At 34.8% G+C, this 20987-nt stretch overlaps 1 protein-coding gene across 2 annotated transcripts in view; it reads left to right on the top strand.

The window, feature by feature from the left end:
• Positions 1-19758, top strand: part of LOC149206398 (cysteine-rich receptor-like protein kinase 2) — a 30048-nt gene extending 10290 nt beyond the window's left edge. Inside the window, exons 3-7 of one of the 2 annotated variants that reach the window (XM_089393708.1) lie at positions 18138-18280; positions 18374-18584; positions 18701-18935; positions 19014-19164; positions 19247-19750. In XM_089393708.1, coding sequence (XP_089249834.1) covers positions 18138-18280; positions 18374-18584; positions 18701-18935; positions 19014-19164; positions 19247-19510 — 1004 coding nt within the window. In that variant the 3' untranslated portion in view covers positions 19511-19750. Of the gene's footprint in view, positions 1-18137; positions 18281-18373; positions 18585-18700; positions 18936-19013; positions 19165-19246 lie in introns of both variants that reach the window. The other variant, XM_089393709.1, reaches the window with a different exon arrangement.
• Positions 19759-20987: the final 1229 nt, after the last annotated feature.

The raw sequence follows: 20987 nt of genomic DNA, 5'->3' as shown, positions 1-20987 counted from the left end.
ACCCTTTACCCACATCTGGGAGTGGAAGAGGCACTCTTCCTCCTATGGATCTTCGGGTTCTTCCTTCTGTGATCATTGTGGTGGAAACGGTGGCATTGGGATTCACATCGATAATCTGCTTCCATTTGTCATTCCCCTTGTCGGGTTCTGACTTAGAGTCGGAACATGCATCTGATTCAAAATATTTCAGCTTGGCCACTAGTGACTGCTTGGCTCGACACTCACTTGTGTTGTGAGTAGAGCTCTTATGGAACTCACACCACTTTCCCGTGTCCTTCTTCAGCTTCACAGTGTTGTTCTTTGGTTGCGGCTTTGTCGGGTTGTTCAGGAATGCCCTGCCTTGGCTTTGTCCTTTGTTTTGTGGGTTGGGGGCACCTTTCCCTTGCTTCGGATTCACAAATCCAAAGTCTCGCTTTTTTTGTTTAAGTTTTTTCTCAATCTTGACAGTGTATCGGTACGTCGTGCCTAGCGAGGTGATGTATAGGAACTCCATCTCATCCTAGATGTACTAGTGTAGGCAACCATGGTACTTGAGTACCAAATGTTTCTCAGAATCCTTGATACCCAACTTCGTGCGAAGGGTATGAAAAGCATTGGTAAACTTCAACACGTCTTGGTCCCTTCCCTGCCACAACGTGGTCCACTTTATGTATTTATCCTCATAGCTCTTGACAGGGTAGTACTGCTCCTTGATGGTGTCCCAGAACGAATTCCAACTGGGTGTTGCTGAAAATAGCGAGGGTGTACATTCATCCTTTTGCTCACAGTAGGCTTCCCACAAATCCTTGATGTGGGGGGCAGCTTTGAGAAGAGAAAAAGTAATCTTTTCCCGGCTGGAAAAATCATGAACAGAAAAAAAAGTCCTTCTAGTAGATTTAACCATTTGCCTATGGTGTTTGCATCTATTTGGCCGTCAAATATGGAAATGCCAAAGTTTACTTGTACCTTAAAAGTTGTGGCACCTCTAAAGTGGCTGTTGGATGTGAATGCGCCACCGGTGGGAAAGCGTTGAAGGATTTGGGCAAAGTTATCCATCATTGTGTTCCTTTGTTTCTCGAGGGCCTCCTTGAGAAATATTTTGATAGGATCTCTTGCTCCCTCATCTTTCTTTTCTTCCCCCATGGGAAGTCATCAGGTTTTGCGAGGCTAACCTTGCAAAGATTCAACTAGATCGAGCCCTAACTCCTTATACCCCATTGGGGACATGCAAAGAAGGATCGAGAAAGAGCAGACCACTATAATACCATTGGTCTGAATTTAAACAAGAACGCGACAAATTACAAATATAACCATACACATAGAGATGTAGTGAAAATAAAACTTCATTTCAATAATATCAAAGAACTGAAATATGCTTACATACGGAATGGAAATAAACTAGCTTGGGCGATTGTAGCTTATCTCTGAGAAGAGATGTGGTGGCTACATGCCTATGAACTGTGTTCCAATGAAGCTTGAAGGCCTATTTATTATTGAGAAACATTGGAAAACCCTAAACATCCAAAAACCTAACCCTAGGAGATGAAACACCAAACTACGGGCCTTGTTAGGGTAAGTTGGTACATCAACTTCTCAGGGTTGTAACTTTGGGATACGATCTTCGTTTGACGAACATGATACCTTGTTAGAAATACCTATCTGATGACTACAATTGTTGTCAACAAATATTGAGTTCAAAAATCATAATGGCCACTACTGGTTTTCCCAAAAAATATCGTTTAGGGCCTAAAAAAAGCTCTAGAAGTTCAGGGTTCGAAAATCTGCCAAAAATAGTAAACTATGCCACAATTAAGGAAAGTGAAAAACTGAAAGAAACAATGGTGGGGGTCCAAGTGGAATAGTCAGATGGCCACCAATATCCACCTGGATCAGAGGAAGCATTAGAAAACACCATTTCTGACCCACAAGATCTGCAAAGTGGTAGTGGGCCCTCCCCCCACTTTCCAAATGTATATGGTTAAGTAACAACCACCAATAGAGCAGATCATGATCCATCTTGAAGCGACCTCACCCAGGAGAAGCTCCGTAGGGTAAATAAGTGTGACAATTAAGTCAACGCTTTCTCTTGGAAAGTTAGAGTCAATAAAGTGGATAACACAAATCAACCGTTGTGATTAATTTCGAGGGGTCGAGCCTTGACTCCATGTTCGCTTAGGCACCACGACAGAGGAGGTAAAATGGGTCCACCACCTATCGGGTTGATTCAATGACCATGTCAGTAGGTAATACCACTATTAGGTGAGCATGGCAAGAACATGAGACTATTTGATACATAACCCTCCTCCCTTGGCCTCCACCCAATCCAATTCTGCCACATGTCTCCCCCGCGCCACCTCTTCCCTTTTCTTGTGTAAAAAAATCTGTGAGCCAACCGTTGCACCTCACACACTAAACGTTGTAATTTAAACTTGCCTATTTTAAATTGTTCTGTCTCTAAGTCGTGCCATCTGTTTGTAGCTATCTCCACTTGACTGTCTGCCAATTGGTGTAAGGACCTTTGCACACCCTTAGTGTCCATTTTACTCCACTTACTAGGTAATTCACAGTATCGTGATCCTTGCACAATTTATTATCATGATCAAATTGAAAAAGGTATCGTCAAAAACCCCAAAAAAGCAAAACCAAAACTCTCGAGCCACACTGAACCCTTTATGGAAACCGAGGGGGAAATTCACGATTTCTCCTACCCTCTAAACCTATCCGACTTTCAATTTGACTTCTATGGATGCTATTTGGACAAGGAAGACACATTCTAAGTAATCATGATAGGATTGCATCACTTAGTCACCCCGATGGTGTACCCTTTCCCAGAATTCACATCGTTGCTCATGGCCATGTTTGTTAAAGCGAAAAATTGTTGTATTTTCTCCATTGGGGAGAAAATTTTGGAAGTCACCCCTGAATTGATACACAATGCCTTCCTTTAACCAAAATCCCAAAATTTGGATAAGCTTATAGGTACCATGCTCTTATGTGATTACATTGGACATTTGGCTGGAGAGAAACAAGTCTTTCACCAACTAATCCTAGCCCCAAATGCACAATTGCATGCCAACTCATAAAACCTTCCTATTTCTTTGTTTTAACAGTTCTTGTAGCCCATCCTCTCTGTTATATTATGGTTATTTTGTGAGGATGAGATAACATATGTCTCGAAAGAATCCTTAGGGCTTTTACATAAGATTATGATGCCAGACATTGTCCTTGACATTCCCTCTTTCATGGCTGAAGACATCAAGTTCAGTGCGAGCGATACTATTTGGATTCCTCCTTAAGTCATTACTCCATATTTATTTAATTGTTCTTTTACACTCATGTTGAATAATTTGTGTACCTAGGCCTCAACATTGTAGACACCCATAATAAAAGGAAGTCTATGGTTGTCTGGGATAGTTCTCTGAAAAAACCCAACAATGAAGGGTTTTCACACTTTCTCTCTACATTAATGGTCATTGCTTATAAAATTATCAACAAAGTCTCCCCTCCTTGAATATTACCCCAACATAGGAGCATTCATCAGCTCAACAAAGATGCTAGGTTGTGTGAGTGGTATTTGTTTGAAGACTACACTGAAATCAAAGTATACACGTTTGAATTTCCTCCTTACTGGTTTCTTGTAGTTTATGCCCATGAGAATTTTTGCCTTGGAGTTTATTAGGCAGAGCCTAAACATAGATCAAATCCATTTTGTCCCTACCAAAAATGGATATATGTTTAAGCTTCCCATGACTGTAGGCCCCTTTGTTATGAACTCTAGACAAACTTTCTAATAGGTGGAACTTATGTTGAAGGAGTTGAACTTTGGAATTGGAGAGGTGTGGCGTTATGATCCTCATGGTATTATTTATAGCTGGAAGAAAGAGATTAATGCATCGGCCTATGAACATGAATCCAAACCAGAGTTATAATGGAATGCTAATCTTGATTCATGGCCCATTAATACAGAGATGGAGATCGAGACACTAAGCATAAAGGAACAACCTCAGAAAAGGAGTATTGATGAGGCAGGCGACACTGAGATGGAGGATGCATCCTTGACCAAGAAAGTGAAGCTTTAGGAGCACACAAAGGAGGAGATTGAGGTAAGATTGACAAAGAAGAGCCTAAACTAACCAAGCTTCCAGGTGCAACTAGAGGATCCCCATCAAGCTATCACCTCCAGCTCAACTGAGGTATCAATTTTGGTTTCAATTGGAAGCACAATAATCGCCAGACCTAAATGGGAGGAAGGGGATCTAACAAAGGAGAGGAACAAGAAATTATGGGAGGAAATTTCATCACAGATGGCCTCTCATTCGGTTCCATATCATACCAGGTCCTTGGCTGCCATGGACCTAGAAAGAAATCATATGAATTTTTCTCTGTATCACCCTTCAGTGCAGTCCCTCCCCTCTCGGCCACAGTTCAGAATAATGGACTTATCTCTAGACATGACTAGTGTCTCCTTATAGGATACAATCAATTTACATAGGCATGCAGGGCAGATGATATATAGTGAGTTAAGCGAGCGAGCCTTGACCATCAACAAGGCCGAGAATTTGTTGGAGAAAGTAACTACTAAGGTAAAGCAGGAGAAGGCCAATGCAAGAGCCCTCCATATCCAAAATGAAGGTTAAAAAGAATGTATTATCAAGTTGGTGGTGGATCCAAGTGATAAGAATTCCATAGATGCTATTATCAAAGGTTCACAATCAGAAATACAGTCACTAAGGCAACAACTTAAAATGCCTGTTGCAGGGCATGTACAAACCAAGGAATTGGCATAGGTTGAAAATGAGAACGAAATCTTGGCCAAGGAGTTGATTGAGAGGAATAATGAGGTGGTATCACTCAATCTGAAGGTAGTTGAGTTGCAATACGATATTGATTCCTATAAATTCATTGTGTTTATGCCGGATAACCCACAGGACCCCAATGGGTAGTTAACCAAGGCCCTTATAGAGCCACAACTGTTAAAGCGCGAGATTAAAAAGATATAGATTGACATGGACAACACCAAGTACACACTGGAAAATAATGAGAAACAACTCAAGTCGACCTAGGCAAGTGTGGATCAAATTAATAATAAGTATCAGGTGGCACAAGATGAGATTAAAGCAATGAAGAATAAGTTGAAGAGCAATATGGCCCTCGTCAAAGCTAGGTAGGTAATATGGGATGATATAATCTCTGGAATAAAGAAAATATGGGAACACCTAAAATTAGTTGTAGAACAGAAATCTACAGTGAAAACCACTAAATTCTCTATCTTGTCAGCCAAAGAGGAGAATGCAAGGAATGCCAACACTGTTGAGAATTTTATCAGACTCCTTAATGAGAAATCACCTAATGAATTGAGGGGAATAGATATTGTTGATAGGATAGGTGTAATCATAGAAGTTTCCAAAATTATCCAAAATAATAAAGCGAGGGATAGGGCCGAAATGCATGTGACTGAGTTGGAAGAGTTAGTTGCAACATTTAACTCTAATTTTGACTAGAGGACTAGAGCGGGTTTACCTAGTTGTTGGGATTTCCAAGAACATCTACTACCATGGGAGCAGTATGAGAAATTGTTAGTTGAGGCTAAGAGCAAGGTGGACTCATCACATGAGAAGACTGCCACCCTCAAGGGCAAGACCATAGTGAACTATCTGCAGAGAGACTTCTAGTTGTTGTGGCTTATGAAGACCTTGTTCATGGCTAGACCAAATTACATTGATCTGACAAATTTAAGTATGGTATATAATACCCTTATGCACACTCCCCTACCAGATCCAGTTTCATGGAAAAGATGTGACCAACTGGTTAACCCACCGCGAGTACAAGTAGTGGAGCATGGGTCCACTTCGAAGGATCAAGCGAGCCCGTAGTGAAGATCGTTTTTGATTTGGAATCATGACATATCTTTTTCATTTTGGGAAATTTTGCAAATATTTGATTTTCAAGAAAGAATCAAGTTTGTTATGTAATACTTAGGACAACTAGGCCATTGGCACACTTGGATAGCTGATTAGTTTAGACAGGCGTCACACTTCAAGGTATTTTTGTAACTACTTTTTTTAGGACTCTCCCTATAAAAGGGAAGAGGAACTCATTTGTAGGGGTTTAATTTTCTATTATGGAGGTTGTAATATTCTACAAGTTTTGCAAGTTCTGAGGCTTTATGATATGTATGCTATTTTGGAAGATTAATGAAGAAGATTTTGTTGATTCCAAGAACTGATATGTGGAGCATATGTTCTTGTCTTTCTTTATCATTTTCATATGTGTTTCTTTCCTCTTAGAAATCGTGTAATTGTAGCTATTGGAACTCAATCTTGTATGTCAAATTTATCTATGTCATGCTATGGAAAATGGTACTTGTAGATGTGAGATTGAAAGACTTAAAATGCACTCCATGGTTTTTGATTTCATTTCCTTTGTCTATACATAATTCTGCTGAAATAGTTCCATGATTCTATATTTAGTCCTCTGCACCATATTTCTTTCTTTTTTCTCTTCCCTCACCTATACTACAATACCTAAACAGACTTCACTATCTGTGTATAGGCAACCATGGTTTAACTTTAATTCTTTGGAATGAAATATCGTCAATGTATGTAATGTGGTTGGGCTTTGAGTAGGATTATTGAACCCTATTTTAATCATTTTACATTTAAATCTTGAGCAACAATGATTCATCTTCGCGAGACTCTAAGAGGTCCTAGGCACTGACCCTTCTCCTCAACCCCGGAGTTGTCTCTAGGAGCGACAATAAAAAGTGTTGTAGAGATGTTGTGGGAAATGGTTCATGGAATAGTAGGTAAAGGTAGAGGCACAAATTCAAAATACCTAATGTAGAGCAGTAAGAATAGGCTAGGGAATCCTAAATATGGATCACATTAATATATTTTGAGGACAATATGACTACTAGACCTCCAAAAATCCATTAAGAATCTATGCTAATGCTAACACCAAAATTCAAGATGGAAAAAATGACCTTGAAAGATTGAGTAATTTCCTAAGGTGACTAGAAGCTTATTTCATCTATTATGGGTTGAATGCTACACATAAAAAATGTTTCTCTCAATTAAATATGGAAGGATATGCACTTCTTACATGGTGGGAAATATCTATCAAGAAAGGAATTTTAGCAAGTAGAATTAGATAGTTGATATGAAGTGTTCAAGACTCTTATTAAAGGTAAACTCTATCCCGTGGGTTATGAATTAGATGATGAGTTCAAGTGGCATTACTCGAGATAGTGACAAGGACAAGAAGTTCATGATTTACAACTGAGTTAAAAATTAAGTGTATTCGACCATAACCACAAGGAAGTTGTCATTTTCAAGGTTAAGGGTTTTTATGAGGCTTATAAGGAGACTATGTATATATAGCCTAATCATGGTAAGTAGCAAGTGGATGCATCCAACACAAGAAAATTAGATGGAAATAAGACCTAACAATAGAAGGGGAAGAAATAACAAGTTAGGGTTGAAATTTCAATGCAACATAACTAAAAGAACTAAAATGTAAATTATTAAAATAATGGTCATGTTAAGAAGAACTACTAGGAATTGCACCAAAAGTCATCTCTAAGAAAAATATTTTCATAAAGTTTCCTAGAATTTCATTCTACAAAAATGGAAGGGAAGGAGATTGCTAGGCCATTTGATGTTGATGATAGAGAACGAGATTGCTAGGCCATTTGATGTTGATGATAGAGTATCAATGTTCATACAACCAAAATTTAGCAATAGTGTCTAAGATAAATTCATTTCCTCTACATATATTGTGAAAAGAAAAATATTACGAGGGAGAAGTAGTTCCATGTGAAGATGCAAATCATGAAGAACGTTATGATAATAATTTTTATTCATGCACCTAAATGAATGTGATTTATGAATCCTTGGTCCAATAATGGAGATTTATTTCGATGATACATCTCAAACCATATCCATTGTGATGGTTATGGAAGGATATTGAGCTTTAAATCACTTGTTAGCACAATTCAATTTTTATATTTCAAGTCAATTCATTGATGAGTTGGACAATGCCATTATTCATTTGGATGTTGTGTGGTTTTCAGTGGTACCTTATATTTATGGGATATAGACATTATTTTCATAAGAAGTGACATCACATGAATGTTACTTAAGGAACATAAAACTTACCTAACTAACATCTCCAATTGCAAGAAGAGTAACTCTTTTATTTTATTGATTAATCCAAGGGGCTAATTAATGAAAAAAAAAATATCTGTGATGCTGATAGTAAACCCCCAAAAGGATATTTCCATAGAGAAATAACATGTCAAAGATAATAACATAACAAAAGTAGGATTTACATAAATTTTTGAGATGCTATGAATTAATTTTTACAAAATCAAGTGATTTCCTCCAAATACACTAATTGAGCACGAGATATAATTACTACAAGACTCCAACTTTCCCTAACCTCGGTTTATACCAAAACTCTGTGGTGGAGAGTGAGAATATATATATATATATATATATATATATATATATTTCAAACTTCAAGGGTGATGACATCCCATATATATAGATATTCATGAATGGTGTAGTTTCAATTTTTTTTTTTTGGAAAAATGGAATTAAGAGACTTTGATCTTATATTGGAGAATACACACACTTTAATTATTGACACAATTTTCCATGAGAAATGGCAAAAGTTCCATATGGTTAAGGAATGAGAGAAATAAGGGGAGTTTGTGGAAAATTAAAAAAACAAAGCTTTTATTTCTGATTTTTTATCTTTTATTTTTATTTTTTATAACTTCATGAATGAATGTTTTTCAAACATTTTTTACTAAGTGACCGTGCTAATTGAAGCTAGCATGTTCCATGTGGACCCTTATGGTGTTGGTGCTAAAGAAGGATTAAATATGGAGTATGTGTGTTGAATTTTGTACAATGTAATGGGTATCACTAATTTTTCCCCTTTAATACTAGAAATTCTACTTGAAACTCTAATTCAACATTAATCATTCACGACTATGGGTATAAAAAGAATAGTGTATAAGAATCAAGCCATAATTCATAAAAATTAAAACACATAACTAAGTTAAAATAACAATAGACCTAAAAACACATTGATTCTGAAATATACAATACATGTATCTTTTAGCTAGCTATAATCCAAATATTGAGCTACCATTGCTCGTGATCCCTTGAGCCAACCTTCAATCAATTAGTGTTGAATTCACACCTAACGGTTGATTTTCGAACCAATTAATGCAACTAGCTTCACACGTGTTTTCCTTGAGAAGGGTTCAAGCTCAATGAGGCAAGGAAATCACAAAGCCATGGTAAATCTCATGAACCCCACCCACTATACTCAAGAATAAATTGAATAATATCACAACAATTCAACCTAGGTGTTTTGGATAATATCTTGAACATTTAGTGGCTTTAAGTCTAGTGGGATTATGGAATGCAAGGATATTTACTACTGCCTTTAGTTGGTGACCGCAACCATGATATTAGTGGAACCCCACTCAAACAAGGATCTTACTACCACCATCAACTAGTGATTGTAACCACAATTGTAGTAGTGTCTTGCAATTTGGGCCAAAAGGAAAATATTACAAGGCACTAGGTGCATAGACATCCTAATTGTGACATGATCCCTTTCTCTAGGTGCATTTCCTCTTCATTGTTTCACTTGCATAAAATTAGTAAATCCAACACATCCATGTATACACATATACAACAACGTCATCATAAACAAATCATAACATCTGGGTAACCCATATCATTGATGAGTCAAAGAATAAAAAAAATATTCAAGCAACATTGTGGTATCCCAAGGGCTCCCTAAAGACACAACCGCTAAAGTTATGGGCCAACGTTTTCTAGGTAAACATATAATATTAAAACATCATATATGACATGAAATAAGGACATATTTTCAAGCCACACTATCATCAGCAATCAATATGAATAGGTGTTAAGAGTTAATTTCAACATCCATAAGCCACATAAATGTCTAGGTCCAAGAATTAATTATAAGAGTATATTAAATCTAAAACAACATAGAACAAAATATAGCATCATGGTTTTCACAATCCTACCCCACTAGTAAGGGCTATGATCTAGTGCCATGCCATGATCAAATATATGAGGGTAAAGTTTCTTTATTTATGAGTCTAAATCCTATTGTCATCATATCCTAAGTATTGTTACCAATGGATCTTAACCCAATTTATTATTTAGTTTTGTAAATGTTATTTCTCACTATCGATAATTATTAGTGGCTCAATGAGAAACTCTATGGATTCCTTCATCTTTGTAGAATCAATGTCCAACACATGACTAGGGCCATACACATCTTTCTTAAGTAAATGTACATAAAATACATTATGAAATCACACTTGTGATGTTAAAGTTAATTTCTAACCTACAACACCCTTTTGTGATATGATTTCAACAAATTTCGTAATATGTACGTGTGAATTTCCTCCATTTTCTTAAATGTAATGCAATTCTATTATGCTTAACGATAAGGAACACCTTTTCCACCACCTTGTTTTCTCTATCCTTCTCTTGCATGTATAATTCTTTTGTTGACCATAGGTACTCTTTAGATTCTATTGAACTTGCTTTACTATTCTTTTCATTCCCTCTAGAGTATCCTATTCAACAATAACTACACTTCCAAATTATCCTAACTCATAGGAGAGTTGTACTTTCATCCATGTAGGAATTAAAATGGACTCTTCTTGATAGAGCGTTGATACTTATTATTGTAATAAAACTCTATCATAGGTATACAATCTTCCTGACTTCCAAGTTGATTCATTACATACATTCTAAGCATGTCTTCCAAAGTTTAATTGACTATTTTTGTATGTCCTCTTGAGTCCCATATTTGGATAGTAGGTTGTGTTGAAACTAACTTAGTATGGAAATCATGAAATAGGCTCTATCAAAATCCAGAGGTGAACTTTGAATCACAATCAACCACACCATGTAGCCTCACTAATTCTTTGATGAAGATGCAATCTATGTCACCTGCCCAATCGATCATCATTACTAGAATGAAATGGAATATCTTTGTTAATCAATCAACCATTAATAGTATGGAGTCATTACCATTATAGGTGTTGGGTAATCCTTTTATGAAATCCATAGATATTTCTCCTCATTTCTATGATGGCATGCCCAAGGCATTCAAATTTCTAGTGCGATGTTGATGTTCCACTTTTATCTATTGACATTCTAAGAATCAAGCTACAAATGTGGCTGTATCTGAATTTAATCCTAGTCATTACTACATCTTCTTTATACTTTGATATGTCCTTTAATACATTGTGAATTCAAAATATGACACTACCTCATGGAATGCTAACCTCCTTAGAGTCCGTTTGGTTGGGCACATAAATATTGTCTTTCCATTGCAACACATCATCTTCAACAATCTAATAATTATAATATTTCCTAACTTATATTTTCTTCTCAATCATTTCTTTGTAATAATGCTTATTTTTTTTACTAATGCCACTTATCTCCCTTTGATCATATTATGATGATTTCTCTCAAGTATAAATAGGATTGAGATATTGCGTCTATATGCCATCTCCATCTCAAAGATGTAGCTTTTACCTTGTACAAATAATTGCTACAAAAAGATTCTTAATAAAATAGAAAATATACAATGGAAAAAACACTTATTAACATGGATATTTTTCCCTGAGAACCCAAACTAGGAACACTAGAAATATTTTTCAATATAAATTATCTTTATAGTATTACATTACCATATATATATATTCAATTTATTTACCTTGAATTAGAATGCAATTGTTGTTGTTGTTTATTAATTGAAACTACAAAACTATGGGATAAACCACCATGTGCTACAAAATTGCTAAAAGTGAAAATAGTGTGCCGAAAAAAAAAATGCAAAATACCACTTTTTTATATATATTTCTTTTAGCTTTACCTCCTCTACACTCCCCACAAATGGGTGGGGGGGGGGGGTGGGGTGGGGTGGGTTTGCCTCCTTTGTGATCCCCCCACTACACCTGACATAATGTACAATGCCTAGGGGTAGTTGTGCAAAGAATATAACACACCTCAAAAATTATTTCACTTGTTCTTTTCTTTGCACACAAGGGGTTGCAGGAGTACAAGATCACTCATCATTTCTCTACACCATTAAAACTTCTCAATGCTCATTGATTTTGTTAATAAATCCACAACATTGTTAGAAGTGTCTACCTTCACGAACAACACCCTGTTTTTTTCAATTATCTATCGCAAAGTGATATTGAACATCAATATGTTTTTTCTGAGAATGATATGGTAGGTTCCTTCCTAGGGATATTGCACTTTTACTATCACAATATATCCTTATAGATCCCTATGCTAACCCAATAATTGAACACAATCTCTAAAACCATATTTCTTCATTTCTTGCATGAGTGGCTTCCATGTATTCAACCTTAGTACTTGAGAATGTTGCTACAGGTTGTCTCTTTCTCATCCAAATAATCACTCCTCTAAATATATTAAACACATACGCACTTGTGTATCTTCCACAATCCAAATTTCCATCTCAATCTACATTAACAAAGGCATGTATGTCCAACACTCTGTCCAATCTTAGTCTTCGTCGAAATCAGAATCTATAGCTAGTAGTTCCATGTAAATACCTGAAAACCATCTTAAGTATTGTCTAATGTTGCTTCCTTGGTTTTAACATATACCTGCTTAATACTCCCACTGCATGTTCAATGTTTAGTCTAGTACAAACCATTTCATATGTCAAACTTTCAACCACATTGGCATATGAAACATGGGACATGTCCTCTTCCTCTTCTTACATCTTGGGACATTGTTTTGCATATAACTTTACATCTATAAAATAGGGACCTTTACTAGTTTATATTCCTATATATCAAACCTCTGCAATATTGTCTCAATGTATTTCCTTTGATTTAACTAGAGTTTCATGTTTTCTTGACCTCTTTTAATTTCCACGTCCAAAATGAAATTTGTAGCACCAATATCCTTCATATCAAATTAAGAGGATGATTAATTTTTCAACTCCTTGATGATTTCTCTGTTATTTCTAATAAGCAACATATCATCCAAATATAGGACCAAATAAGTATGATGATCATCAACTAATTTTAAATACACACAATGATATGTCTTGTGCCTTGTGAAGCTAAGTCCCAATATATAAGTAACACATTTTGATACTATGTCCTTGGTGATTGTTTTAACCCATATAAGTACTTTTTAGCCTACATTCGATCTCTTTCTTTCCCTTCACCACAAATCCTTTTATATGTTTCATGTAGATTTCTTCTAGATCCCCATGTAGGAATTTTATCTTCACATCCAACTATTCTACCTCAATATCAAAAGTAACAGTAGCAGATAAAAGAAATCTAATAGAAGTTAAATTTTTAATAAGAGAAAAGATCTCACCAAAGTGAATTCCCTCTACTTTTGAGTAACCTTTTGCTACTAACCAAGCTTTGCATTTCTCCAGTTTGCCTTATGCACTCATCTTCTTCTTAAACACCCATTTGCAGCCAATGACATTTCTTCCACCCGATAATGACATTGGACCCTAAGCCTCATTATTGTGCAAGGATGTTGGAAATACTAATATGGGTGAATCAATAAGTGTCTAGAATCCATTATTCTAAATACATTCGGCATGTCCATAACATGTTGCATAGGCATCTAGCAGGGGACATCATCCCCACCTTTCATACCTGATCGGTCCCCTCCATAATCATACCCTGGGGGTAGTATCTCGTGCTTGGGGGCATGATGGACCCCTTGGCCACCTAGTCACTTATTTAACATCAGTCTTGGCCTATACCCCAAAGATCTAGATATGGTAAATTATCCTTTCATTCCTTGGATAACTTGTCTTATCAAACTCTCCAGGAAGCCATATACACATCACACAGTGTACATGATTGATACCATATATTGAACCATTATACTCTATGTGATGCCACACTTACCACTCGGTCCCCATGTTTGACTTGGTAGGTGGGGATGGCTCTAGACACCCTCTAATAGTGGATTCCCTCACTCTAATTTCCTTAATGCTTCACCATGAAGCATCGTTCCATGAAGTATTAAGGCCATTTTAGACAAGTTAGGCCACCCACCTAAAAGTCGCAAGATCCAAATCCATCGATTGGTTTTTCCACTATGAGCTTGTAAAGTTTTAGGGCTCTATCCTCCTCTCCAAATTGACCACCAATGCAATGCACAAATGAATTTGAATTGGGGGCAAGAAGCCATTTTATAGGAAAACCCTAGTTTTTTCCCTTGGCCATTACAGACTCAATATAACTCAGTTTAACGATTCATCTATATGATTGGAAAGCTCTCATGAAGCTATATAATGGGTTTCTTTTCATTTTTGGCAATTTGACACTTCAATTGAAAGCCATCTTTTCCATGAGGTCTCAATTTGCCACCTACTGAAATCAAATATATTCATATTTGTCGCTCGTACTTTGGCACCACTTTGTCTTTGCACCTGCAAAATTATGTGTGTAGTTTCATCATGAGTAACCACATTTTACACATGTTTTGATTCCCCCTTGGGGCTCATCCCTGTCACAACATCATTGAGTGAAATTATTCAAATCATCAGATATGAGTCATGCTTATATCCCATGGAGTTTGTTTAAAACCCCATTGAGTCCTGTTACAATATGTCATCCTCTCTGTGTGTCAAATTCATCATGTATTGCCCCAATTTGACCTCCAGCTATCCTCACCTGTTTTTGAAAAGCCCCCGACCGAGTAATTGACCATTCCCTCTAGAATCATGTCATTCGCTGCTAGGTCAGCCTTACATATAATACTCTGACAAGTGAAGTCATAAGTCCACCAATCCCCTTATTTTCTATCATTCTCCTTGGTGTCAGTTTATATCAGGCATATTCTATGTTCCTTATGCCTTGGTTGAGGACTCCTCACTAACTCAACTCTGGTGGGCTCTCTTTTGTTAACTTCAACACATTAGACCAAATCAAGTTCTAATAGCTAGGAGTATTTTATTATATTTAAGAGATGAAAAGATGAATGAAATGGTCAATAATATTTATCTAGTGAACTAACTCAAAAATAATGATTAATTAAGTTAATTAAGATAAGTGATTAGATAAATCAATAAATAAAATGATTTATTAATTACTTTAAGGAGATATGGTCTAGGTGAGTTGGAAATAATTATTAAATATTGATTTAGAAATGATTCATAGCATAAATGTATAGAGATTAAGGAATAATAAACAAATAATTGTTTATTTAATTATTCCTTGTCAAAATGGGTTAGAAATAATTACTAAGTAATGATTTAATAATTATTTCAAGGGAGAGAAGTTAAATTATTAAGGAATAATAAATAAATAATAGTTTGTTTAATTATTATTCCTATGGATGGGTGAAATTATTTTTTATTATATTCACAAAATGGGTAAATATGAAAATAACATGAAATTAATTAAATGAATTTATGGGTTATTTTCAAGTGGGTAAACATAAATAATATAGGAAAAGTGTTCTCTAAATTATTTCCTAAGGTGAAATTGGGCTTGTTTGTGTAAAACCTATACTACATGGTGTATTTCGATCATCCTAGTGGAAATGGCTAGGTGATAACAATGTGCCCAGAGCCCACATGTTTATTGCTCCAAATGAACTTGCTGTTCACTAGTATGGTGTCTATCAATTTTTGAATAGCTATGAAATATTCCATATTTTGTTGGAAAGGGTCCTTAAAAAGGGAACCCCCCAATTTTTCCCAAATATCGGTAGTTGTATTAAAATGTCCCCCAAAATCACAACAATGATTATAATATGATTCCCAAATATTGAGCAAAGAATACCTAAAAGAAATATTTTCTTTATAAATTATTTTCATATAAATATTGGCTATATTACATACCTTTTGGCCTAGAATGTGAAATAAGAAGAAAGTTATCTAGTGAAGAGAACTAAGCTCTAGAAGAAGTTAAAAAATAGAGGTGGACCATACCATGCACAATCATCCTAAGGCCCCATGAGAGCTAATATCCCTCACCCAACAATGACACCGCCTATTGCCACATTTTTGGAGAACTTCTTGTTCCCCCATTTTCATCTCCTAGAGAAGGATGATTAGTAGCTTTTTTTTTGAAAAGTTTTTTTACTTTTGACATTTTTCTTTCTAAGCTAATCCCATACAAATCGAAGATATTCTTTTCACCATTAAATAGTGTTCCTTGTACCCCCTTTAGTAGGGTTTGGGTTGCTTCCTTTCCAAGTATTCCTTGGGCATTTTGTAAGTGCATCACCTGTTATTTGTTGAATCCACATTTATTTATCTTTGTCTGCCTACTCATGCCTATCTTGTTTTTCCTTCCATCTTAGTCTTTTATTCATCTTGCTTAGTCTTAGGTCCTATTATCATTCTCCACAATTTATTTTTTATAGAAGGGAAGCTTTATTCTTCTTCAATCCATTCATTGGTTATCACATCTTCTAAGCTAGGGCATATCTTCATTTCCTCCTATTATGTTTTTATTAAGAGAGAAGGCCCAAAGAATCTCCTTGTTTACATTGATATGAATTTCCCATTCTTCTTTCTCCCGCTCTAGTACTTCATACATGTTTTCTTGAGGTTTTAAGTCGTTATTGTGATTAAGGAGGAAGCATGAGCCTCATCCATATATTTTTTTCTTTTTTGAGGAGGGATTTCATGTTTGCTATGTTTACGTTTGGCACTTTTGCTACTATATTTTGATGATTTAGGACTCTTTTATATTTTGGTTGTTTTCATTGTTCACTATCTTCATCCTATTTCTACCGCTCCTTTGATTTTGGGCAATTCTTAATGAAATTCCCATACTCATGGCACAATTTGCATTGAAATGAAAACTAATCAAAATCAACTTCTTGAAGGACAATCTAGATGTCTAAATTGAGACAAAATACTTCCTACAAACTCTCATTTATGTCCACTTCAATACATATCCATGCAAACATCCATTCCCATGGTTTAATAGAATCAATGTATCAAACCAATTCATTCCCAATTTTCCAATATGCCTCCTTATTCTAGTGATGGAGCAGAAACTTAGGAAACTTAACCCACACAAGGGCTGCAGAATGGGCATCATTCTCAAGGTTAAATTTAGGACTCCATCTATTTGTATAGATTTTTTGCGCACCCATGAAATATGGCCCACTTCAAAAAAATGAGATCTCAATCCACCTTTTCTTCAAAGAGAAAGGTAAAAGGATCTCAGCCATAAAAATAAACTAGTAGGTGTTCCTTGATGAGAGGGCATCAATTTTTATCAATTTAGAGATTGAGAGACCTTAGGGAGGGCTAGATCCCTATAAGAGACCCTACTAAACCTTGATATGGTAGTTTCATGGTCATAACTCATGTTTGGTTTGTGTGAACTAAAATATTTGGAATGTCATCGATTTTCTTCACAAATATGGTAGATATATCTTAGTAAATGTTTGGTCCTACTACATTTAGTGCATTGAAAGCTACAATGTCAGGAGCTAGGGGAGGATTTGGAGAGACACACCCTCTAGAGCTTCAAGCCATAAAAAATTAGAGCCACAACTAATTTTTCATTAATTACACCAATCACAACTAATCAAATCAAGAAAAAATATTACCTCCCTTATTTTTTAATTATTTATGAATATATAATAGTTAAGATGTTTAAAATATCCCTTGTAATAAATTAACATAAAAAATCCTAATCTCACAAAAAAATATTGTTTCAATTTTCAATTTGTTGATATTCCCGTCTCTATAAAATTGAAAAAATACTAAACAACTAGTTACTCTATGTTTAGTTAATGATGTCAACACTCTATTTTTAGATAATTATGTCAACAATAAAAATGAGAAAGACAAAATCCCACCAATATCACAATTATATGGGGGCTATGCCATAAAACATTGAAAAATTCTATTAATTTTTTTTACATTTATGAGAAAATCAAACATCCAATAGTGTAATAAATTACTAAAGAATTCAAATCCTACATATATAAAATTTATAGAAGATCATATAGGCCTTGAAAATATAAAATCCTGCAGCCTTTGATAACATAGCTATACAATGTTTCTAAAATACTTTTTATTTTTATCTTTTTTTACAGGTCATTATGAGGAATCAAGTGAACTTTCAACAGCTATATCGAAATCAAAATTAAATTACAAATTTCAAATTCTAAGAAATGCTACTCAAAATTTCAATTTGAAAAACAAAATTGGTGAAGGCGGCTTTGGTTCAGTTTATAAGGTGATGCCCACATTCATTTTTTACTATTTATTTCTTAGATACATTGATAAATTTACATCATTATTGATTAAAATAGATAGGACTTATTGACAGGGAATTCTACCAAATGGAATAGAGATTGCTGTGAAGAGAATATTTATTAATAGGGAGCAAGGCATGAGTGAGTTCTTCAATGAAGTGAATTTGATTAGTCGTGTTCAACATAAAAACCTTGTTAAACTACTTGGGTGTAGTGTGAATGGACCAGAAAGACTCTTGGTTTATGAATACCTTTCAAACAAGAGCCTTGATCTCTTTTTATTTGGTAATATTTCTTATCTCTATAAATTTATTTTCTCTACTATTAATTTTGAAATTACAAGCATTGATGTTTTTGAGTTATATTTAATTTATTTGAGATATAATTGTACTTTGTAACAGATGAAAAAATGAGAAAAGTACTAGATTGGCAGAGAAGGTTTGAGATTATATTGGGAATTGCTAGTGGGCTAGCATATCTCCACCAAGAATCAGATATACGCATAATACATCGAGACATAAAGTCTAGCAATATTCTATTAGACCAGAATTTCAAGCCTAAAATTGCAGATTTTGGGCTGGTCAAATACTTTGCAGAAGATCAAAGTCATCTTAGCACAAGAATTATTGGTACTAGGTGAGAATAATTTTGAAAATTAAATAAATCATTATTGTTAAAAATGTGGCTAATACTTTTCTGTTTTTGTTTTCACAGAGGTTACATGGCTCCAGAATATCTTGTTCATGGTCATTTGACAGAAAAGGTTGATGTATATGGCTTTGGAGTGTTAGTTCTTGAGATTGTTAGTGGCATCAAGAATAAATCCCCTATGCATACCAATGACATACCGTCTCTCTTGACAATGGTAATGATTTCATTAAGTACATAGTTTTCACTATTTCTTAAGATGAGATAATATTTAAATATATAGTATATGTGTGGTGCAGGTTTGGAACCATTATCTATCGGGTACCATTTTAAACATAATTGATCCTAACATCCATGAAGACTACCAAGAGGGGGTACTACAAGTTGTTCACATAGCCCTTCTTTGCACACAGGCTTCTGCAACACTACGTCCTTCCATGTCCAAAGTTATCATGTTCCTCACCAGCAAAGAGCCAAATCTTATAAAACCTACTGAACCACCCTTTGTAGGGGGAATTCATTCAGAATCAAGCACTAGTGTTACATCTATCCATTCACCATAAATGATTTACACAAGTGATTTACATACATCATAAATGCATAATCCCAGCTAAATATTATTTTCTCCCTTGCTACTCTAGTGTCAATGAACACCATTTCAACAAGCTATTTTGGTGCAAGATGATAAGAAGAAAATTTTTCAAAGTGATGAAATTATGGACTACCACATGGTGGGGGGATTACTATACTATTTTATTGGGATGAACATATGTTCATCTTATTTAGATAAAGTGTTCTATTAATTCGTTTAAGTCTTATTAGATTAAAACTGGTTCAATAGTGAGTGTTTATGGAACTTTATATCATAATTTTTGATTATTAAGGTAGAATGTAGAGTAAAAAAATACAAATTACAGCTATGAAAGTGTCAATAACAAATTTTCTAAAGTTCAAAATTGGGTTTTAAAAGTGATAATATTGGTTTTTGAAAGGGTGACTTCTTACTCCAAAAGTCTAATAATTTCAAACCAAAAAAGGTCTGATTTTCTATTTTAAAAGTGGAGTTTTTTATTCCAAAAATGTGGATTTTGAAATATAAAAGTGTCCATTTTGATTATGAATGCATGATTTTTTATTCCAAAAGTGTGAGTTGTATCTAATTGCTATAGTGATGTATTTAGATTCTAATATTTATATTTTTTCTTAATGTGTATATGATATCTAAATCCAAGATTAATATAAAATTTTATACATATTATTTGCATGTGCATGCATAATATCACTATGATAGCTATTTCTAAATATATAGAGATTAATGAGTTGAAATAAAATAGAAACAACTGGCAACAATCATTGTATAATAAAAATTTATGGCAACATCACTCAACTAAAGTGCCATTCATTCATGGCACTCCAACTCAACATTATTCTCCATTTTCACTTGTTCATAGGTTAGAGATGAATAAATCCATGCATTAAATAAAAAATATTCATTGATGTGAATCATACATAAATACTTTGAGAAGTTACCTTTGGTTTCATCTTGCAAGAGTGTTGAATGACTCTTCACATTCACCTATACTCGTAATATTCCTCTTAAAGTTAAAGTTTACAAGAATATTTACAATATACCATAATCCCAAGGATTAGTTATCTAACATTTCCCCATTAACCTTAGGGGTTGTTTGTAAGTCCAATAATCTTTATATACTTTTCAAACTTTTCTCTTCTAGGTGCTTTGATGAAGATGTATATAATTTTATCACTTGTGGAGTGATGTATCAATTGAATGGACTTTCCCTCTATATGATGTCAAATAAAATGGTAATTCATGTTGATATTTTGGGTTCTATCCATGTTATATCATGGAATCTAGGATTCTTGGCCAACTTGATTATAGAAGTGTTATCAATAAAACATGGAGTAACATTCACCTATTTTTCCTATAAATCCTTTATTATCTACATGAGCCACACAATATCCTTTGTCACATTTGCAACAACCACATACTATGCAATTGGGGATTAGGATAATAAAGAG

Source organism: Pinus tabuliformis, chromosome 1_2 (genome assembly GCF_031772625.1).
Source record: "Pinus tabuliformis cultivar Carrire ecotype Pingquan chromosome 1_2, CPIR1, whole genome shotgun sequence".
Lineage (NCBI taxonomy): Eukaryota > Viridiplantae > Streptophyta > Pinopsida > Pinales > Pinaceae > Pinus > Pinus tabuliformis.
This window is presented reverse-complemented; position numbering and strand designations above follow the sequence as displayed.